Source organism: Onychomys torridus, chromosome 11, assembly GCF_903995425.1.
Source record: "Onychomys torridus chromosome 11, mOncTor1.1, whole genome shotgun sequence".
In the NCBI taxonomy this organism is placed as follows: domain Eukaryota; kingdom Metazoa; phylum Chordata; class Mammalia; order Rodentia; family Cricetidae; genus Onychomys; species Onychomys torridus.
This window is the reverse complement of record NC_050453.1, coordinates 34,436,251-34,457,685: the sequence shown is the minus strand read 5'-3', so window position 1 is coordinate 34,457,685 and position 21,435 is coordinate 34,436,251. Positions and strand designations below refer to the sequence as shown.

The following is a 21,435-nucleotide window of genomic DNA, read 5'->3' as shown; positions in this document are numbered from 1 at the left end:
CAAGTCGCATAATTGTATATTTTTGCCACACCATTAGTTTCCAGCCTGTAAAGCCTTCCCCCGTCACCACTGAGAAAGAGAAATAAATCCACCCCCTGTCAGTAATGTTAGTAGGGCTCTGAATAACCTTCTCTGGTATTAAAAAAAAAATGTAACTTTTAGTTTAAGGTCTATTTTTTTTAATTGTCACCTGTATAGGAGCCTTGAGTCACAGAAGTGGTTGGTTGACCTCTTGGTTAAAAACAAAACAATAAAAACCACTCTCCCCTCCTAAAGGATATGAGATTTGAAGACTTAAGCAGCAGTGACTGGAGTCCCCCAGGAGCTGAACTCCCCCTTTATTTATGGAACAGAAATAGTGCCACCCCGCCCTTGCCACTCCTAACTCACAGATGACCTCAGAGGCCTGAGCCTTCCAAAAATAAAACCTCACCTAGCTGCTTTACCACACCCACAAAAATTGGCTCCAAACTTTCACCAAACACTTGTAAAGAGTGGAAATGAGAGCTGAGTAACTGAGGTCTTTAACCATACCCATGGCTACAGACTTTGTGAGGACTAAGACCAGGTTGTGATCTGATGGGATGTACAGAGTGTGAGTGGTGTCCGTGTGCATTCATGGATCCTCAGCCTTGGAAACCCAGCTCCTGATGACTGAGATTCATACGGGACCTGAAGGGGGTGGGAGTGGTGTGGGAGGGCAGAGGGACAGGGCATTCCCCTGGGAAGAAAAGCTCAGGGTTCCGATTCTAGGTTTAATGCCACCATTTTTGTGTTGTTCCTTAAAATGCCACTCCCTGGCATTTCGATTGTGATTTTTTTTCCCCCTTCCCCAGTGTTCTTTCACATGTCTTGTCTGTTCTTCATGAGGGAGAGCCAGGGCAGGAAATAACTTCATTTCTCAGACAAGCAAAGGATTCAGAAAGCTTAAATGATGCTGTCCAAGGTCAAAGACATGGAAGGCAACTGACCTGGAACTCGACCTGGTTCCTCTGACCCCTAGCTTAACATTCTTTGCACCTCGCCCCTCTCCCAGCATTTTGCACTGAGCCCAGGGATATCTGCATGTGTACTAGCTGCTCCGCAATCATTCCTCATCTTTATCATTCCTCGCATTAACCAGAGACGAAGCTTGGCTAGCAAGAAGGTAACTACTGCTCAGACAGCATGGCCCTTTGTCCTCGTTTCTGCTTTCCCCGTTGCTGGGTAGCTCTCTCTACACAGATGGTAGCACAGAGAATGTGTGATGTCCCTACACCAGGAATTTTGTAATTCAGGCTGCAAGCTTTAAACGCCTCCAGGGACCAGGTAGTGAACAGGACTAGATGAAACAGGGATCAGAGAGAACTCTGGCCCTTTTAAACCTCCACAGACTATGCATTCATGGGATGTTAGTACAGCTCAATATTAGGACTACCTAAAAACTGAGGATTTTATGTAAATGTAAAGGAAAAGGGATTAGTCATCATCATAATAAAGCATGGGTGTGTTGGGTATAACTCCTGGAATACAAGTGAGCATTGTACCAATCATGAAGGCTCATGCCTTGGAGGCCCATTGCCTTCTGACATATGCGTTGTTGGGTTGCGCTTCCCTCTTGCCATGTGTGGGCTTGTTAAAACTTGAGCCCCATCAAGGATAGAGCATTAGACAGCAGATCAAGAGGTCTTTGGCTCAAATCCAGGCTCCTCCTGCTGATGTACAGTTATAGAGAGATGATGCAGTGGTTAAGAGCACTCGCTTCTCTTGAAGAGAACCTAAGTTCAGCTTATGCCAGGTGGCTCACAAACACCTGTGACCCCTAGTTCAAGGGATCTGATGTCCTCTTCTGGCCTCTATGAGCACTGCATGTATGTAGCACACAAGCAAGTGGATACACATCTACATAAATAAAACTAAATCTTGAAAATATGAGCCCTTTCAAATCACAATCTAAATATCATCGGGGTATTTCCATAGGATGTAGCACATATGGAAGTTCTCACATGCTGTAAGGGATTACTGGGTGAAAAACCATCATCCTAACAGAAAGGTCTCCCGAGAACGGAGATCACATACCAGAGAAGCTACAGCAGTACCTCTGTGTTCTCTTGGGATTAGACCAAAACCTCATTTTGCCCTTTGGCAGCTACATGGCCTTGGACAGATTTTTTTTTTTAAATCTCTGATGGCCTCAGTTTCCTCAGTGGAGATAAAAAAAAGATTACATTGAAGTGCTTAATTCAACCTTGATATAAAGGCTTGATCACACACACATATACACAGAGGAGAGATTTGTACACTTAGCAAGACCTCAACAAGTGGTGGCCTTTGAGTCAATAGATCTCCTGTTTTCCTGTTCTTGTGGAAGGTGCTTTTGCCTTTGCTCTGTGCTCTGGCCTTCTGAAGTATCTAAGTCAGAAGCCAGGACAAATGAAAACAAGTGAGTGTTCTAGCTGAAACTAAGAAGAGAATGGCTGATAATGATATACAAAACAAACACCCCAGAAATTCAATCCTGGGGGGGGGGAGGCGGACTGAGTGAGGGACAGTCACGAAAGGCAGCAGGTTAGCAGAGAGAAAGAGCCAACTGTAGCTGCCCTGGTTTCCTGGGAGCTGGTCAATGCACCTGTTAAAGCAAGTCAGTGAGAAACTGATCAAGCAGGGATCAGAACGAAATGATTTGTTTCTAAAAGGATGTTATAGAATACTATGAGGCTTTGCACTCTGCAAGGTAATTTTAAGGCACCCACTGTGTGAAGGGTAGCACGTGCTTTGCACATGCTCCTTTCACCTAGAAATGTGTTCTCTGGTTAGTCAGTCACTCAGAAGATGTCAGTCCACATTCCACCAGGCTCTGTGTCAGACTCGGAGCCAAATGCTGCAGCACAATGAATAAATGTCCCACCCTGTAAGCCAGAGGGAAAAGCTGAGCACAAAGCATGGGTGTGAATGCTCCCAGACTCTCTACCATGTTGGCAGAAGGGACAAAGACCTTGGCTACACATTTTCTGACTTAGGAGAAGAAAGGTTAGGAAACATCTTCCTTATGGCCTCTGGGGGGTAAATCTGAGGAAGTCGCTGACTTGTTATGGGCTGGAGATGCTGTGCTCACATGAGCACAGCAGATGTCTCAAGGAATCAGAGAGAGCCATGCTTGCCAGAGAGTGTTCCTGGGAGTGGACCAAGTGGAATGCACTGTTCCCAGGGTCTCTGGCAAAGGTGAGAAAAGAGAGGGAAGGAAAAAGTACAGTGGGAAATAAAGACGAATAGAGGAACTAGAGACTCCAGCTTCTGTGTTTTTCATAATAGAAAATCAAAGAAAGTCCAAATAAAGCCCATTTTAAACTCTTTCCTTTGTTCCTAAGTCATTTGCTAATTATTTCCCTAGTATCATTTTTAAGAAGAGGCTATATCTCTGACTCTCCCTGTATGTCCTAGCATGGCTTAATTAATACTTGATTGATTGAGATTGACTCATCTGAACCCAAAGTGAAATAGAGCTTTTTAATTTTCTTTTCTGCTGGACCTGAAATAGAGCATATAGTAATTAGGAAGGGCCCCTTGTTATCTAGAAGTCCTGGCTACAATGGGCTCTTTGTAACTGAGCACCAGGAAGGTAGGTGATTATTTAGAAGCTGATAAGACATGCACCACTCCCAACTGCTTTCCTGATAATGGGATTTTCATGGTCGTTATTTCCCTCTCCAGTGAATTCTGTGGCTGGAGGACCTGACTGGACAGTGCTAGATGGATGAGCAATTATCCTCAAAGTTCAGTTATGATCAACGCTCCCCTTTTCTACCCTCCATTCTGTTCTCTCTCCCGGTGACCTGAATGATTGACTCATGTCCAGGAGGGCTCTCACTCTCTTTTTCAGAACCCCTGGGTGAACTTCATTCATTCATAGAGCTCCCTGCCTGAATCTGGACATTCAAAGGAAAAAGCCAGGCCAAAGGCCCTGTTCTCATGTGGCTTGTATTCCAGAGGAGAAAGACAGGCTTTAAACGTGTATGTCTCCATGAACAGGAAATCGTGTGGTTAGGGAAGAGAAGAGAAAAGGAGAGAAAGAGAGAGGGGAAGGAGGAGGAAGACAAAGAAGAAGAGGAGGAGGAAGAGGGAGGAAGGAATTAGAGTAAATGAGGTATTTCAAAGTGAGTCATACTGCAAAGATGACGAGGTACCATTGCAGGAAATTTGAAATTCTTCTGTGCTAAGACCTGAGTGTTATAAAGTATTCATATCAAGTTCTGAGGTTACATGTGCCAAGCAAAGAGATAATTTTTTTTTGAGCAGGTAGAGAAACCCAGGATAGGACACAGTGAATGAAGCAGAAAGGGTTGCTATACAAGGTCAGAGACAGAAACGGGGCTGAACAATGGAGACAGGGACCAGATGATGTTGACAGGGCTCGTATGATGAAGACAGGGACCAAGTGATGGAGGCAGGAGGGATAATTTGTGGGATAAGATATAGTATTTATCTTTTACACTTCATGTGATGGGGCATAAGGGAGCATAAGCTAGGGATGGGGGCCCTGTGGCCCGTTCATGTGGCATGGGCCATTCATGTGGCAAGGACAAACCAGAGCAAGGGAAAAGTAGAACTAGAAAGACTGGTAAGGAGGCCACTTCATGAACCTAGTTAACAGGGGGCAATGATCTAGTTTTGGAAGTACAGAGAAGAGGATGCACTTGAAAGGCATTTTGGAGTTAGAATCCAGACTATCTGGGGTCATTCTTCCGCTGGGTTTGTTCATTATCACCTGTTATGTGATAAGCACAAAGCTAGATCTTCAGGCCATACAGAGGAGTGAGGATCCCTCTATGAGGAGCCTTAAAAAAGGTGAGTATGAAAAATAAGTCAGCAAACACAAGAGTGCTTGAGACTTCCATAACCCTTTGCATTTTCCTGAATTCTTGTAATTTTTCAAAGAAAACGCATTTATAATGCATTGAGATCGAGTCTCTGCTAGGTAACTCTGTGGAAACTCAGAAGAAAAGGCAATCATTTCGTGGGGGGTCAGGAGATCTGGAGTCACACCTCAAGGGGAGGCTCGAATGACCAGGAGTCCTTCTGAGGAGTGGATGGAGACAGGGAGGTGGAAAGACATGGGGCAGTTGAAACACCTTAGAGCATGAAGTGGGGAAAGCTGGGAATGATCTTGGAAACTTGGTGATGACGGTGGGGTAGAAGATGAGGCTGGAAGGGGAGGAGGAACAGATCACAGGAGACTGGTCCTCTGTGCTAAGTAGTTGTGATTTCCATATCACCAAGGGTTAAGCAGTGGGTACAAGCCACATTTAGAGTTTAGAGAGATTAAAGGAAGAAGAAGAAAAAATTAGAGACCAGTTTGAGCACTTGGATGAATACGGCAGAATTGGGCTTGAAGAGAGCTCACATCTACATCTCAAGTCCCTTTCCTAACGTTCCTCTTCCCACCCACAGGGCTTGAGCTCACTTGCTAAGACCTGCTCCGAAAATGCTTACCTTTCTCACATGTGCTACCACCTTTCTGTTCCTGCCTTCTGGGGGGTCTTGTCCAGGTCTCTGTGCATAAGTGGATCTTTGTCACTCCCCCACCAATCACCTCTGCAGAGACCACTGTAATCATTTTCTTTATAGAAATGAGGACACATTTGGATTTATTTCTCTGCTCACTTGTCTATGCTCTTCTCCCTGCAGAGAATAAGATGCTCAGCCACATCTCTCTTGTTCACATTCACTCTCTAGTATCAGTAGTGCCTAGGATGCAAATTACCATGTACAAGCAGCTCATTAAGTACTCTGGAAAAAGGGAAAAGGGAGAGGAAGAGGAGGTAAAGGAGAGTGTCACATGGAGGTGACACACCAAACTTGGGTACCACTCCACACGGTCAGGTGAGGTCTCTGAGAAGAGGATGAAGAGATGTGTTTCTGCCTCTAAGTGATGTCCATTCACAGTGCTGGAATCAATGGTTAGAAAAACAACAGTGAGTGAGATATTTAGAAAAAGCCTCCATGTTCCAGGAAAACTAGAGAGAGGGGAGAGAGTCTGAGGCTTGCATATCAAAATTATTACATCAGAAACATGCTGAAATTATCAAAAGCAAACAAAATCATCATTAGCTGGTGAGCTGAAGGCTGTTTATTTTAGCCAGCAAGTCTTTTTGCTTGAGGTCAAATCATCATATTTATTGCCTAGCTAGCCTCGGAGGCACTCTACCAACTGGCATGGTTATTTCTAACAACATTCTATGATTGTCGGCTCTATTTTACAAGTGAGAAAATTGAGGCCCAGAGAGAGAGGATGACCTGCCATGTGGCACACTTAGTGAGTGGAAGAATTTAGACCAGGATATCTGAGGTGACCCATTCTTGGGTCAAAGTTGCTATCAAGGAGTAGTATAGAACTCATCGCACGTGTTGTAAGCAGTATCAATATGAGCTGTTCAGCAGCTGTATTGGTTGGGATGGGCTAACTGTAGGGGTGGGGGGAGGAGAGAGGGAGGGAGCACTCAGTGGCTTCCCACAGTAGTTAAGTTCTACCCTATGCTCATTCAGAGACATCTTCATCTCCGCTGTCCCTGGCTCATGCTGTCCTTCCCTGGCCATACAAGTAAGCAGAACAAGGGGAGGACCTTGGCCAGCATCATTCCCATGGCCCCTTGGGATATAAAGGGGCTGCAAAGTCTTCTGACCCACATCCAGAAAGGCAGCACCTAGGTGCATTTTTACAAGACACCACCTGGGTGCCCATTTCTAAGGATTTCTTTGGAGAAAGCCTGGCAAGGTGAGCTGAGAAGAGGGAGATACTGGTTCTGATTCTGGCTCTGGCAGTTGTTAATGGCTGACCTCCAGCAATGGACTCCAGATTTCTTACTAACGAACTAAAGGAGTCTCACCTGGTGGCCCATCTCAAGGCTCTTCTAATCCAGCAAGTGCATTATAATAAAGTAACCATTGATCATTTTTAAGAACTCTAGGTTATTGTAATCATTTCAATATTGATGATCTATTTGTATTTTTGTTCCAATTGTAACCATAATTGCAACATTGATTCTGGAGGAAAAACTATCTATTTTCTTTCAACCGTCAATTTCTAGTCATATATCATATATGTATGCTTTAGGGCAAGAACAAGCCTCCAACTTTTATTAGAACTAGCTTTGTGAAGCAGTTCATTACATTAGAGAAATAGGTTTATTTTTACAATGTCTAGCACTGGGTTTCAGTAACAAATACAATGTTCTGCATGCAGATTATTTGACACAATCCAATGAGTTTAGTTCGACACAGTTCTTCCGTGCACTAGAGGGGACCTATATGTTTCAGGTTAGCAGGGTAAGAGCTGTCAGTAAAATACAATTCAGGTCAGCAAAGTCAGTAACACTGGCTAAGGCTCCACTCTGTGCCCTCACAGCCAAAGAGGTTGCTTTGTGAACTGTATGCTATCATAACCTCAGGGATTTTGTAAGGTGGGTGTTTTGAGAACTGGGGTGAGGTTTGGGCAGCCAAGGTTGGATAAGGTATTAGAGATGGTGGGGGTCAGGAACTGCTCAATAGGATTCTTCCTTCCTTCCTTCCTTCCTTCCTTCCTTCCTTCCTTCCTTCCTTCCTTCTTCCTTCCTCTTTCCTTCCTTCCTTCCTTCCTTCCTTCCTTCCTTCTTGTATATGTACATATTTACATATTTTTACACACACACACACACACACACACACACACACACACACACACGGCCATTCAGACTCCTCATAGGAGACCGGAGCTAGAAGGAAAGTAGAGTCCAGGAACATCATTTCCTCGTGTCTTGCAAGTTCTCCACCTCACATCTAGAAAACATCTGAGGTAGGCCTTGTGTCCCACTGTCTCCACCACTATCATTCCCTGTCCTGATGCCACTCTCTCCAAACAACTGGAATGGCCTCCCCACCTCCACCTCTCCAGTCTGTTTTCTCACACCTGCATGACAGCTTTTTTTATGAAGTAGACACTCATTATAATTCTGCTCTGCCTAAAACCCAGGGCTCTCATGGCATGCACCAGCCTGAGCACAGCCTTGGACACAACCCTGCAGCGACTTTCGCCTCTCAGAGATTCAATTCTCCCTCACTAAGGAATGAATCACACCTGCATACTCACTCCCACAAAACCAACAATCAAACAAACAAAATCCTGCTCTTTGCAACAGGGGGAGAACATTACTGAAAACCACAACCAATCAGAATGCAGAGTTCCAATGGACACATCTACAACTCCCATCCTAATGCTCAGGGATCATTTGGAAGAAGAGATAGGAAGAGACTGTAAGAGCCAGAGGATGGCGGGGGGGGTGTTGTGAGAGTGTGTCTTTACAAATGTCAGAAGCTGCACACATGAAGTCTCACCAACATGACTGCCCAAAAATGAGCTGAATAAGGAAAATAATAATAGACATACTAAAGTGGATGGAGAAAGCCCATGAGGCCTCAACTCTACATAAGGAGCTACAAACAACTAAGAAATTCTAAGAGCAGGAGAGACAGTCTTCCCCCCAAAAAAGAGCACACCAATTAGCTATCCAATACCAAATGGTCAGCCCTGAAAACGTACATACAGATAATATTCATCAAGGTTCTCAACCTGTAGGTCGTGACCCTTTGGGTCAAACAACACTTTCATAGGGGTCACCTAAGACTATTGGAAAACACAGATATTTACATTATAAATTTTAAGAGTAGCAAAATCACAATTATAAACAAGCAATGAAATTAATTTTATGGTTGGGGTCACCAATCTGAGGAACTGTATTAAAGTGTTGCAGCATTAGGAAGGTTAAGATCCACTGTTCTACAGACTGAGCAGGTTGTATTTACTTATTATATATTTGTGTATTATGTAAAAAAAAAATCAATGAAAAATGAGGCCATGAATTTGAAAATGGGCAAGGAGGAGGACATGGGAGAGTTTGGAGGGAAGAAAGGGAAGGGGGCAATGATGTAATTATAATTCAAAAATTACAAAACGAAGGCCCTAACCCTGCCAAGTGAAAGGGGCTTCATGAAAGGCTGCCTGCTTGCGGCCAGCCTGCAGCTCTATGGCTTTAATCCTAGACGCAGGCATCCAGAGACAGGGAAAGAACGGTCATCTGAGGGAAACCTGCTGACATTCAGAGGACTGTGGAGCTCGTAGGTGAGGCTGAAGGAGAATGACTGGCATCTGCCAGCCTATGCCTTGCCACCAGGCTTTAGTCAGTTCCCCCGCAGTCTCAAACTGACAATTACCAAAGGTCACTGGTGTGTTCATCTTATCAGGAGCGGATGTTTTCTGGAGAAAGAAAAATTCCTTTGTTTAAGAGGACATAGCATCCTTTGGACTCCCTTTTCAGGAGCCTTCCAGATCCTGACAGCCCATTCACGTCAACTTGCCTGTGCACTGTTTATCATCACACCTGAGGATATGAGGTCATTAACTCTTCTGTTGGGGATTATGCTGGTTTTAATAAAGTAGAAGTGATGGGTTCTTCAAGATACATGAATGACTTCACTAGCCTTGGGTAGTTAGCTAGGTTCCCAGTACCAGGCATGGTTTCCCTCTTGTTGGTTGGGTCTTAAGTCCAATTTAGGAAACTGTTGGTTACCACCAAGCTATGCATGCCACTACTACACCCCCCGTATACTTATTGTGCCGTGCCGATCGTCATGTGGTTCATAGGTGGCATAGCTGGGTAAGGCAGTTGGTTGGGATGCCTCCCTCCTTTGGAAGCATCTTCTGGTGCTGTGGTGCACATGGAAAACTACTCAGCTGTTGAGAAAAACTAAATCATGAACTTTACAGGTAATGGATGGAACTGGAAAAGATCATATTGAGTGGGGCAACCCAGACACAGAGAGACAAATGCCACATGTTCTCTCTCATCTGGGGCCCCTGGCTCCAAGTCTTCAGATGTGAGTACATAGCCCAGAGTAACTACAGAAACCAGGAAAGTTAAAAGGGACCATTTCTGGGGTGGGAGTGTGGGAGCAATAAAGAGGGAGATATTAAGATACAAATAATCTGATGGTGAAAATGAGAAAAATGGAGGGAGCACTAATTAGGAAAGAGTAGGGAGATGAATATAGAAGGAGGGTAACATAACAGTAACAATGTCTGAAAAAGTCATAAGGAATCATACTAGTAACAATCTACCAAAAAATAAAAAAACCTATAATATACATGGCTGTATATAAATATGCACATATAGTTTAAATGAAATTTTCCCATCTGGGTTGACAATGTTCCCTCCAAAAGCCAAAGACCACCTAACAAAAACCCCAATACCAGGTATTAAAAGCCCTCTTTGGGGGCTGGAGAGATGGCTCAGAGGTTAAGAGCACTGGTTGCTCTTCCAGAGGTCCTGAGTTCAATTCCCAGCAACCACATGTTGGCTCACAACCATCTGTAATGAGATCTGATGCCTTCTTCTGTATACATAATAAATAAGTAAATCTACAACACATACAGCCCATTGCTGTTGCCCTTGGTTACTTCCCAGAGGTGGAAAGTAAGTCCCTATTGCTGAAGACTTCAGACATGGGGTCCAGAGGTCCCTGAGCTGGAACTGAAGTCAAAACTTCCTCCGTGAGAACCAGCTTTTGGGGCAGTGCCTCTTTAACAATGAGGACTGGGCCTAAGGTGATGGGAAGCCAGAGCTCAAAGCTGGAATTACCCTGTTGTTATTAGAGATCACCTGCAGTTTTATGGATCATGTTTTTATATCTTACAGTTCACAAAATGCATGACATAGGCTGGGATGTTTGGAACCTCACAGCATCGGAGATATGCTTATTAGCTTCATTTTGTAGTTGAGGTTCTATTGGTGAAATTATTAAGGCCACTCCACGTAGTTAAAAGGAGGTTTATTTTGTGGGGTAGCTTACAAATGAAGGGATAGGTTGCAGGGTCTGGGAAAGGTATGGCGCAGTCTGGCAGTGTTCTCTGGAGAACTCTGCTCGGTCTGCCTCCAGTGTCCAGGGTCCTGGAATCAAGAGAGACCTCTCCTCTCGATCCTGGGTCTTCTGCTTCCTCCCTCAGCCCCGCCTTATGGGCATGACCATTACCAAAGCCTCAATGTGGGTTGGAACTTCCAGGCCAAGGCTGGGATGGCTACCCACTACAAGGTTCAATAACTTGCCATGGTCATACAAGTTAATCTGAGGCTCAAACCTAGATCTTCTGACTCTAATACCACTTCCCCTCCATCTCCTCATACTCAGGCAGAAAGAAGCTTGCGGGGAAACACCGATGCACGAATGACTCTTTCCCTGGCCAGACACTACAGAGGGGTGTAGAGATTAATAATACTTTGTTTCTAGGGAACTGAAGGAAACTTCCCCCATTCTCTCCCTCTTTCAAACCCACCCCACAAGCACACACATGAAGACTGATTGGCACCCATTGTTCATGTTACAAGAATGGATGAATGACATTTCTATGTCAGTGATACTTGAAAGTAACAAACCGATAGGCTCTTCCAGAGCACATTCGGCCCAATGTGTGACTTCTTTTGCATACTGTCCCACAGAAGCCCTAACTTTTCATTCATCCCACTGAGGAGACGTTTGTTTTCCTGAAAATGCTAATGGCACAAAGCTCATAAATACTAAATGAAATGTTATAGATTAACAGTGCTCAGCAAGTAACCTGGGGAGCCTAGACAAGAATTCTTAGATTAAAAAATATAAAGAATACCTTTTAATCCAATTTTCCCCAGACTGGGTTCCCAAATGTTAATGAGTACTCTCTCTGCCGGTGTGGAGAGCTGACTCTCACAAGTACCTCTAAGAATGCAGAAGTGAATTATTGACTTAGCTTTAGTTGAAAAGAAATCTATTTATTCAAAGGCTATTTTAGGTGCCCTGGGATGGACATGTTTAAGACAAAGGTGAGGCATAGGAGAGTCTGGGACGTTGAGATAAACACATCATTCAAATGCGTGCTTCTATTTCAGCCAACTAAGCAATCTAAGTTGGAATTTGCTTATTATATTTGTCTTTTATGTCACAATCCTTCAATAATAATAATTGCCCTGGGCTCTAAAAGCTGGTGTCAGAAACCCTAACTTTGTCATTCACTGCTGAATCTACTATGCCCAGCACAGACTCTGGTACAAATCAAATGTCCAATAAATGTTTGGGAAATGGATAAAGGGCTCTCTTACAATGTTTTAGAGAGCTTTTCAGATCTGTGATCTTTTCCCAAATGTCAGCTCCGATCTCAGTGACTGCTACAAAGCTCAACTTGAGACCAGTTCTCTGCCCCAGCCACCGCTCGCCCTTCTCCCTCCTCTTCCGGTCTCCTCCTCTCCTACGCTGAGCTTCAGACTCATTGGACAGCAGTTTGTTCTTCCGTTCATGTTCTAGACATTGCTCTCTGCCTGAGATGTTTAAATGTCCTTTGTGTCCAAAGTTCTCTATTAAAAATCTTATTTATCTTTGAGAGAATCTGTAAGTGGCTGCAGACTGCCCTAGTATTCTCCATGGCTCAGGACCTTTCTTCTCTCTGATGCCCTGCTCCTTGCAGAGTCCAGCGCCACCCAATGGTTATGAGGAAGTGTGGTCTTGGTGTCACTGAATGAGAATCACAGATACTATGCAAAGAGCCCTTGGTCCCAGGATGGCTATGTGTGGGATCAAGTGAAAGGAGACTAGCTAAATCCTCCCACAACAGAACAGAACACTTGCTCTAAGTCAGTAGTTCTCAGCCTGTGGGTTGAGACCCCTTGGGAGTCCCATATCTGATATCAGATGTTAGATTGTGGTTTATAATAATAGCAAATTACAGTTATGACGTATCAACAAAATAATTTTATGGTTGAGGGGGTTGCCACACCGTGAGGAACTGTATTAGAGGGTCTCAGCATTAGGAAGGTTGAGAACCACTGCTTTAGATGAACCAAAAAATACTGGGTATACAAGACTGATGCAAAGCAAAGGGCCATGGGAAAAATATAATGGAAATTAGGAGAAGAAATCCTTAGTGTGTGTATGGCAGGAGTGGGGGTGTGTGTGGAGTTATAGCTTCTGTGGGGAGGGCAGGGGGCTGTGGCATTATGGGTTATGGGTGTAAGGGGCTTGGGGGTGCTGTGGAGTTATGGCTTATGTGGGGGGAGGCTAGGGGTGCTGTGGAGTTATGGCTTGTGTGTGTGTGTGTGTGTGGCAGGAGGGGCACTGTGGAGTTAGGGTGTGTGTGTGTGTGTGTGTGTGTGTGTGTGTGTGTGTGTGTAGGGGGGCTGTGGAATTAGGGTGTGTATGTGTGTGGTTGGGGGGTCCTATGGAGTTATGGCTTTTGTGTGTGTTGCTAGTGGGCAGTTGGTCCTGTAGAATTTATGGCTTATATGTGTGTATGGCTGGGGGTATTGGGGTTCTGTGGAGTTATGGCTTATGTGTGGGTGGCTGGGGGGCTGTGGAGTTATGGCTTGTCGTGGTGTGGCTAGGTGGTACCTACGGAGCTATGGCTTATGTGTGTGTGGCGGAGGGGGGGGGCGCCTGTGGCGTTATGGTGTGTGTGTGTATGTATGTGTGTGGCTGGCGGGAGTTATGGCTGCATCGGTGGATGCTTTTCTCTCCAGGGAGCCTGGAATCTTGGAATGAAATGGTGTATTGGCAGACCCACATCATGGGGTGTCTCCAGCCCTCTCAGGGGCTCAGGCAATGCCTCAGTGAAAGGACATGGCTTTCTAGAGTACTTTTTACTTGGTTGCATAGTGAATTTTATTGTGGGCTTACACTTTCTGTAAACCTACACTTAGGAAGGAGTTGGTTTTTGTTCTGGGTCTCTTTGTGCTTTGGGGAAGTGTCTCACACTGAGAAATCAATCTCTTTGCAGACAGTAGAATGGGATAAATGCTTAAGTCAGTCTGAGGAATAGCCAAGGATTCTAAGATTCTACAAATCCTGGGCTGCTTGCCAAAAATGGGTTAATTCCATACAAAGGACTAGGAAGCCCAGAGCAATGCCTGTGAATAGTTCACTTTTTGGAGATCAGGAGCCAAACTTCCCAGAATGAGTAAGTCCAGCTCTGCCACTCATGTATCTTGTGACTTGTGCCTCCATCTCTAGCTGAAGGATGGAGAATGATCACATCTGCTGCATAAGGTAATAATGAGTCAGTGAGTGTGAAGTGAATTAATGGGTAGAATGTGCCTAGAACAATGCCTGGCATGTAATAAGTGCTTTGAAAACAGGCTAAATTCATTGTTGTACTTTTATAGCATTACTTTGGTTCCTGTGGGCCATGGGGTACAGTAATAGGTGCCAATCTGTGCAACTGCAAAAACTGTGCAAATAATACCACTTGGGTTGAGGCCAAATGTCAGCAGACCAGGCCAGGTGGAGCTGAAATGGGCATATGGCCCCTGAGTATATGGGACAATTATAAAGCATGTTATCCAAGGAATTAAACCTCCTTTAGGACAACCTCCAGGGCACCTTATAACCTACCACTGTGTGTGGAGCATATCTTTAGCCTCCAGACAGCAGAACCAAACCTGAAATAACCTGAAATTTGGATCTCAGGATACACACAGGCCTCCTGGTATACCTGTCCATAGTCGCAGAACCATCCTACTACTCACTTGAAAGACAACATGCCCCAACCACTCAGGAGTCTATGGCTGGATGATTATAAGTTTAAGCCTATAGTGGCTGACATGTGGAAACCATGTTGGTCAGCAAAGTGCCGGGTAAAATGCTGTACAATTCACATCATTATCATCCTCTGCTTGTCAACATCCTTGGGAGGGTGCTGGGTTCATTATCCAAAGCTCTGGACGTTCCCTACAACTCCATGTAGCCTCAGACATCTTCTTCACTACTTCAGACCTCACTCACATCTGTCATCCTTAAGTGAAAGAACTAGACAGAAGTTTCCAGCCCGAAAGTCAGTTAATGTTGATATTCAAGCCCAGGGTAATGTGTTATACAGCAAGGGGTCTCCTCAATTTCTCTGAATCATGTCTGTTCCCAAAGTCACCTCTGAACACAGGAACCTGTGGATTCCAGAATCCATGGGACCCTCTGAGACTCTACACCTGAGAGCTGCTCCCTAAGATATGTGTGGGGACGTAGAGACGTGAAGAAAGGGAATCTACTTGTCCAAGAATAAGAGGATGGTCCTTCCCAAACATCAGTTCTCAGGGGCTATTAGGCTTCTCTCTGTGAACAGAAAAAGGAACAGGTAGGGAGGAGATTGAGAAGGGTTGCTTGGAAGTAACAAGTGGGTGAGAAAGAGGGAGAGGGTAGAAAGCAGAGAGAACCAGATACAGGAGTGCGGTGTAAGGAGAAGGAGAGACAGGGAGTGGAAAATGGAGCAAGCACCCAGGGTGTCAGGGATGTGGCAAGATGAGGACTGATGAACTCTTAGCCTGGTAGAGGAAATCTCATTGTGTGTTTAAGCTTTAGGGAGCATCTAAAAAAATAAGCTGTGTTCCTAGGGAGTTACACACAAGGCTATCTTATGGGAAATACATGTTCATCACCTGCCAGGTGAACAACAGTTGAAAAAAGATTGAGGCTTGTCACTTTAGAGGGCATAGGGCAAGAATTAACCAGAAAGTACATGGTATACACACTGACTAATTTATCCAACAACTGCTGAGCACCTAGTGTGTACCAGGTCTAATATAATATTCTTTTTTTTTTTTTTTTTTTGGTTTTTTTCAAGACAGGGTTTCTCTGTAGCTTTGGAGGCTATCCTGGAACTCGCTTTGTAGACCAGGCTGGCCTCAAACTCACAGAGATCCACCTGCCTCTGCCTCCCGAGTGCTGGGATTACAGGCGTGAGCCACCACCACCCAGCAATATTAATTCTTTTATCCTAAGCCCAATAGCATGTGTGTACATTATGAGAACGGGTTAATGGTTATTGACTTATTACATGCACTTTGTTTATTGAGTCTTAATACAATTTCAATAAACTCTGAAAACTGTTGATTCCTTCTCCTTTCCAAGCATAAAGCCACTGACACTATGAAAACGGTGGACCATTCCTCTGCATTTCTCTTGAATTGTCTGTTTTACTCTCTCCAGGTGCTCCTGGTGGCATGCCCAAACCCGAAGCCAAAAGAGGAATCAATTACAAGTGGCCAGCACTGTGTTCTGTGGAGTCAGGGGCTTGTTAGGTAGTTGGGATCCTCTGGCCCAGCACTAGCCCAGCACCATGGAGAGAAACAGTTCCCTCTTCAACTCTATCTGGGAAACCATCCGGACCAGACATGAGAGGGGCGTCTTCAACACTGTCTGCCTGGCTGTCCTCCTGGGGCTGCCCTTAGTGGTGGTTCTTACACTCCTCTTCATCTGCTGCCATTGCTGCTGCAGCCGGCCACCCAAGAGCGGCCAACAGCCAGACCCAAACAAGAAGAAGAAAAAGAAGAAGAAAAAGAAAAAGGATGAAGACCTCTGGATCTCTGCTCAGCCCAAGCTCCTCCAGATGGAGAAGCGGCCATCACTGCCTATCTAGTGATGGGAAGCTGAGTGTCCTCCTCTTTGCACCCAGCCTCCTTCCAACCACAGAGACTCGGGAGGAGCCTTAACAGTGATGCACTCATGCCTACAGATTACTTCAACCAAGGAACAAATGTCAGACTGAGCACCCCATTGGATGGGAGCGTATGGACAATTCTTACACTGTCTTGGCAGCTACGTGTCCAATAACAGTGTTCTGTGTTGTAGTCCCAAGCATGTATTACACTGTCTCTGATATACTCCATCACAAAAGCACAGAAAACATGTATGTATACATGCACTTTAGATGGAGTCCGAGTATATGCACATGGCCATTGTATGTATGTATATTTGGACAACAGGTACATGGAACAGTATATTCTGTTTGTCATGTGGCCATTTAATATGTACTTTGCGCAAATGTATATACTTGCAGAAATGTCTTTTGGGAAGATATGTTCAGATTTAGGCACATATGCACAATTAAATAGCCATACACGGCTCTATGCACTGTCTATATGCCATGCAGGTTGGAAATGGGTGCTTTCCTCTTCCTATACCTACATAGTATTCTACCGGGAATACATTTGGACATTCCAGGAGCCTGATACAGACATATATAGTGGCTCCTATATGCTTCTGAACTTCTACCTATACTGAAAAGTTTAAAGTATGGTTCCAAATTCATTCAAAGCTCTTTGCTTGCAACTCACGACAAGGTCCTCATTACCACTGGCAGGTGTTTAATGTGGTCCAAGACCTCTTGGGGACATTGCCCCATAACTACTCAGCAAGGTGCCCTCTTCTAAGCAGCGATGAACAGCTCTTGGCAGTGACTACTAGAAAGGTATGGAAACTTGTGTGATCTCTTCCATGGGCTGCAGTTACGTGCCCATGCAAAATAGACACAGACAGAAAAGGTAAGGAGATGCCCCACATAAGCTAGCTATGTTCTATGTGGATGAAGGTTTTTCTGAAAGGAAAGATGTAAGGTTATCACACGTCCAGTCTCAAAGGCAGCACACACCCAGGAAGCAATTCCCCTGTGCTTGTAGCAGTGCATGGTGTGTTGGAGGTGGGATATAGAAGCCATGGTTTAAATGAACGATTAAACTGTAAAGTTGTTCATTGTTATTTATGTTGATGCTCAGGCAAGTATCTTGTACACAGTAGGTACTCATAACAATGGATGATGTACAATGATGTTAGGAATAAACTTGTAATACCTCATGGTTCCCCCACAAGTGACTAGTTCTTTTAAGATACCCCCACTAACTGCTACAAAAGATGAAGCTAGGTATGGAGACCAGGGTTGTATTGACATATGTGCCCTGTGGTACCTGAGGACATGCCCATAAGATCTGTTCTGAGTAGGGGAGAGCCATTCCTCTCCAGGCTACAGCTAAGAGAATGAACTGCTTGGTGTTTTGATTATACTGTCGCCATGTTATAAAGGCAGAGAATTCCCGACTTGGAAGTGGATCGTACTCCACTTACACATCTACTGGGGAGCTATTTCAATATTTCCCCCCATGGAGACCATTCTAGAAAGTGGCAAATCACTGTCTAATTAATGGCATAGCCAAATTATGACATTACAGTAGCAAGAACAATCCCTGAATATGATGAGACTGAATGGAAGCTGAGATAGGCTTGCTCACTTGGGCTACCTGGTGCTCATGATTCTACTCCACGCCATCAGAGGGGGGCTCTCTAGGGGTGACTCTCACACCTGGGTCTTCTAACAGACAGAGTAGTCATATTCACTCTGTCATCCTCCAAAACCCCCAATGTCACTAGGCAAACGGCCTTCCATCCATAGGCCTCTGACCAGAGCAGCACTTCCTGAATCTTTGCCCCTTTGTCACACGGGGAGCTTGCTGTGGTGCCCCTGACTAGTCTTCACATGTCACAGGATGGCCAGGCTTCTCCCCATTCCACATGCCCCTCTCTGCCAATTGCTACCCACCAGATGCCCTTCCCACCTCTTGCTCTCGGTCACCCTAAGACAAAAGACTTGGGGTAGAGGTGGAGCCAGACAGCAGAGATGAGATGTCAGATAACAGTCTGCAAGAATGGATCACTAGGATCAGGGACCACACCAATAACATGGTTTCCGTGACAACTGGCTGCCAGTTTGAATTAAGACAGCAGTCAGTTGTCGCTGACACCATAACAAGGCCTCTGTCTCCAGGCACAGTGTATCTACCGTGTTCTAAGTGAATGGACGTGAGCCAGTTCCTGTCACGAAACACCCAGAGAGTCAATTCTCAGCTGCTTCCATTCCCTGGAACCCAGGAGTCCCAAGCCTGATTGGATCACTGCTTCCTGACCCCTTCCCATCATAACATCTCTGACAGCCTTTCTAGAACACCTAGGATAGGGCAGAGCCTGGGGTGTGATAGGCCCTCACGTGGATGCTGGGGAGCAGCAGTCCAAAGCAAACCCTGGTGTCCTGTATCCCTGCTTCAGGCTTTTCGGTTCTTCTCTTACTGCTTCCTCTCCCTGCATCATGCCAGCTCGCTCACTCCATGACGCTCCCCTTTCTCCCCCTCACAGTCTATCCCAGAGCTGCCGCAGATACAGCCAAGGGGTGGGGGCAGGGTGCTCAGGGTAAATTAATGGAGAACATAAAAGACTTCAGGGGGGCTGGAGGGATGGCTCAGTACTCAAGAGCATCCACTGCTCTTGTAGAAGATCCTGGTGCCAGGCAAGCACATGGTGCACATGTATACATGCAGGCAAAACACTCATACACATAAAATAAATCTCTTAAAATTTTTCATAAAGAAGAGGCGTTCTAAACTGGCACAGGCTTGGGGAGGGGGGGTCCCCCCATCCTGGACTTCTGGTCTACCTTGATCACACTCAGCTACAGTCAGAGGGGTCTTAATCCATTGTTCAGTGGATTCTCTTGAGTTCCTGGGAGGAGGAAAAAGATCAGGAAAATGTAAAGAAAGGACAATCACTTTTTCAAGAAGAATATATAAATGATCAAAGTTGTACAGTATTTGTCAGTGGCTCTTCATGTAAAATTCAAACATGTAAAGTTTATTGAAGTAAATATTTTGAAACAGAAATCCTCCTTGCATGTTGGAGTGAGTTCCTTGCGGTCATATCTCTGAGATATTATTCTCACTCAGAAATGACAGATGGAGAGATTTCCCCTGACTGGTCAATGCTCTCCTAGGATCTCAGATCCAAGGACCAGGAATGCAGCATCTCTCCCTCTGTGCAAAGCAGCAACCTTGGAGACTGAATTGGGCCATGATGGCTGCAGAAAAACATACTGATATTCCCTGGAGACACTTAGAAAACATTTCTCCAGTGAGGTCAACCAGTGTCTTCTAGTAGGAAAAGGAAGAAATATTAAAGATCTTAAAAAAAAAAAAAAAATTAGGACCTCTGGGTTAATCTGGTGCTGGGAAACTAAGGATCAAGGACCCCTAACCACAACTTTGCACTAGTTAAGAAATGAAGTGATCTAGATGCTCCTGATCTTCTCTCAACCATGCTTAACTTGTCATTAAAGTAGGAGCCACCTAGAGTGCTGGCCAACAGAACCAAGATAGTGGGAATGTTCTCTACCAACACTGCCCAGTCTGCTACCACCAGCCACATGTGGCTTAGTTCACTAAAAGTAAATCAAAGTCCAGAGCTCAATTATGCCTGTCATATTTCAAGTGCTCAATAGCCACCCCATGGCTAGGAACACCATCCCCAACGGCATGGGGCTAGCATCTTGTGGGAAGAGTAGTCAAATGTTTGTGAACAGCTGTGCTATCTTAATGCCAGCTTAAAAAGGAAGACACACAGCACAGCTGCGTGTTTGCTGTCTTGCTCAAGGCAGGCTCTTTCACAGTGTCGGTTGATTCGTGAGCTCCTTCCCCTATCTCCACACACCCATGACAACCAGGGAGCAGAGTCTTGAGTCAGCCTGATAGACATTCCTCCAGGACATTGCAAAACTTTCCAGTGCAGAGGAGGGGCTGCCCAGAGGGCCACAGCTTACCTCCCAGGCCCCTCAGCTCCACCTGCCCAGGCCCACCCATACTCCAGGTGAGAAGATGGAGTTGCACAATGCAATCATCCATTAGCATCCTCAGCTCACTGGAGTACTCTGCTAGCTGCTTGCCCTTTGGCCTTAGGATTCCTCTAGAATTCAAAGTCACAGGCAAACAAAACTGAACAACAACAACAACAAAATCCCTTTGAACATCTTACTGTCTCTGCCATAGGTTCAACTTATTGAGATGTTTTCAGATTTCCATAGGGACAAGTATCACTATATTCAGTAATGGTAGGGCATACACATGAAAGTATTTTAGCTTTTACTGTGTCCACTGTTCCCCAGTTATGAGAATCTGTCCTGAGGGATCACAACCTGCCTAAAGAAACAGACCACTATAATGTTCCTTGCTGTCCCAGAGGGACCCACACACCAATGCTGGTATCAGGTCAGGCTAACAAAGAGTTGTACTGGGGTGAACTGAGAAGGGAGGCTGTGACTGGTAGAAAGGATGAGAGTCCCTGGGCATCGTGGGCTAGGACTCAAGACTAGGATGGTCCAGATCCTGATGCCCACACAAGTTTTTACTGTGTGCTGTAACCTCCCTATTAAGACTCATCTTCAAAAATTAAACAGAAAAATGCACATAAAACATTTAGCACAGGGCCTGGCTTATGGAAAGTGCTCAAGTTAAGCATTGTTAATGTGACTAGAAGGAAAAACATGGTTTGTGGTTTAGAAATCAAACCTCCGGAGGAGAGAATCAAATTATGCCCTTGGCTTTCACTCCCCTTTCCCTTCCATTCATCATCCTGTTGACCATTCATTGAAAACCAAACTTGGGTCTACAAAGCGAGTTCCAAGAAAGGTGCAAAGCTACACAGAGAAACCCTGTCTCAAAAAACTAAAAAAAAAAAAAAAAGAAGAAGAAGAAGAAGAAGAAGAAGAAGAAGAAGAAGGAAGGAAGGAAGGAAGGAAGGAAGGAAGGAAGGAAGGAAGGAGGGAAG

General features: G+C 45.0%; 1 protein-coding gene across 1 annotated transcript in view; it reads left to right on the top strand.

Annotated features, from left to right (window-relative positions):
• The window catches only part of Kiaa0040 (KIAA0040 ortholog), a 37,122-nt gene extending 18,053 nt beyond the window's left edge, over positions 1 to 19,069 (top strand). The window contains exon 2 of the mRNA XM_036202439.1: positions 16,006 to 19,069. Within this exon, the coding sequence (XP_036058332.1) occupies positions 16,136 to 16,435 (300 nt within the window). The 5' untranslated portion in view covers positions 16,006 to 16,135 and the 3' untranslated portion in view covers positions 16,436 to 19,069. The remainder of the gene's footprint in view (positions 1 to 16,005) is intronic.
• The last annotated feature ends 2,366 nt before the right edge of the window (positions 19,070 to 21,435 follow it).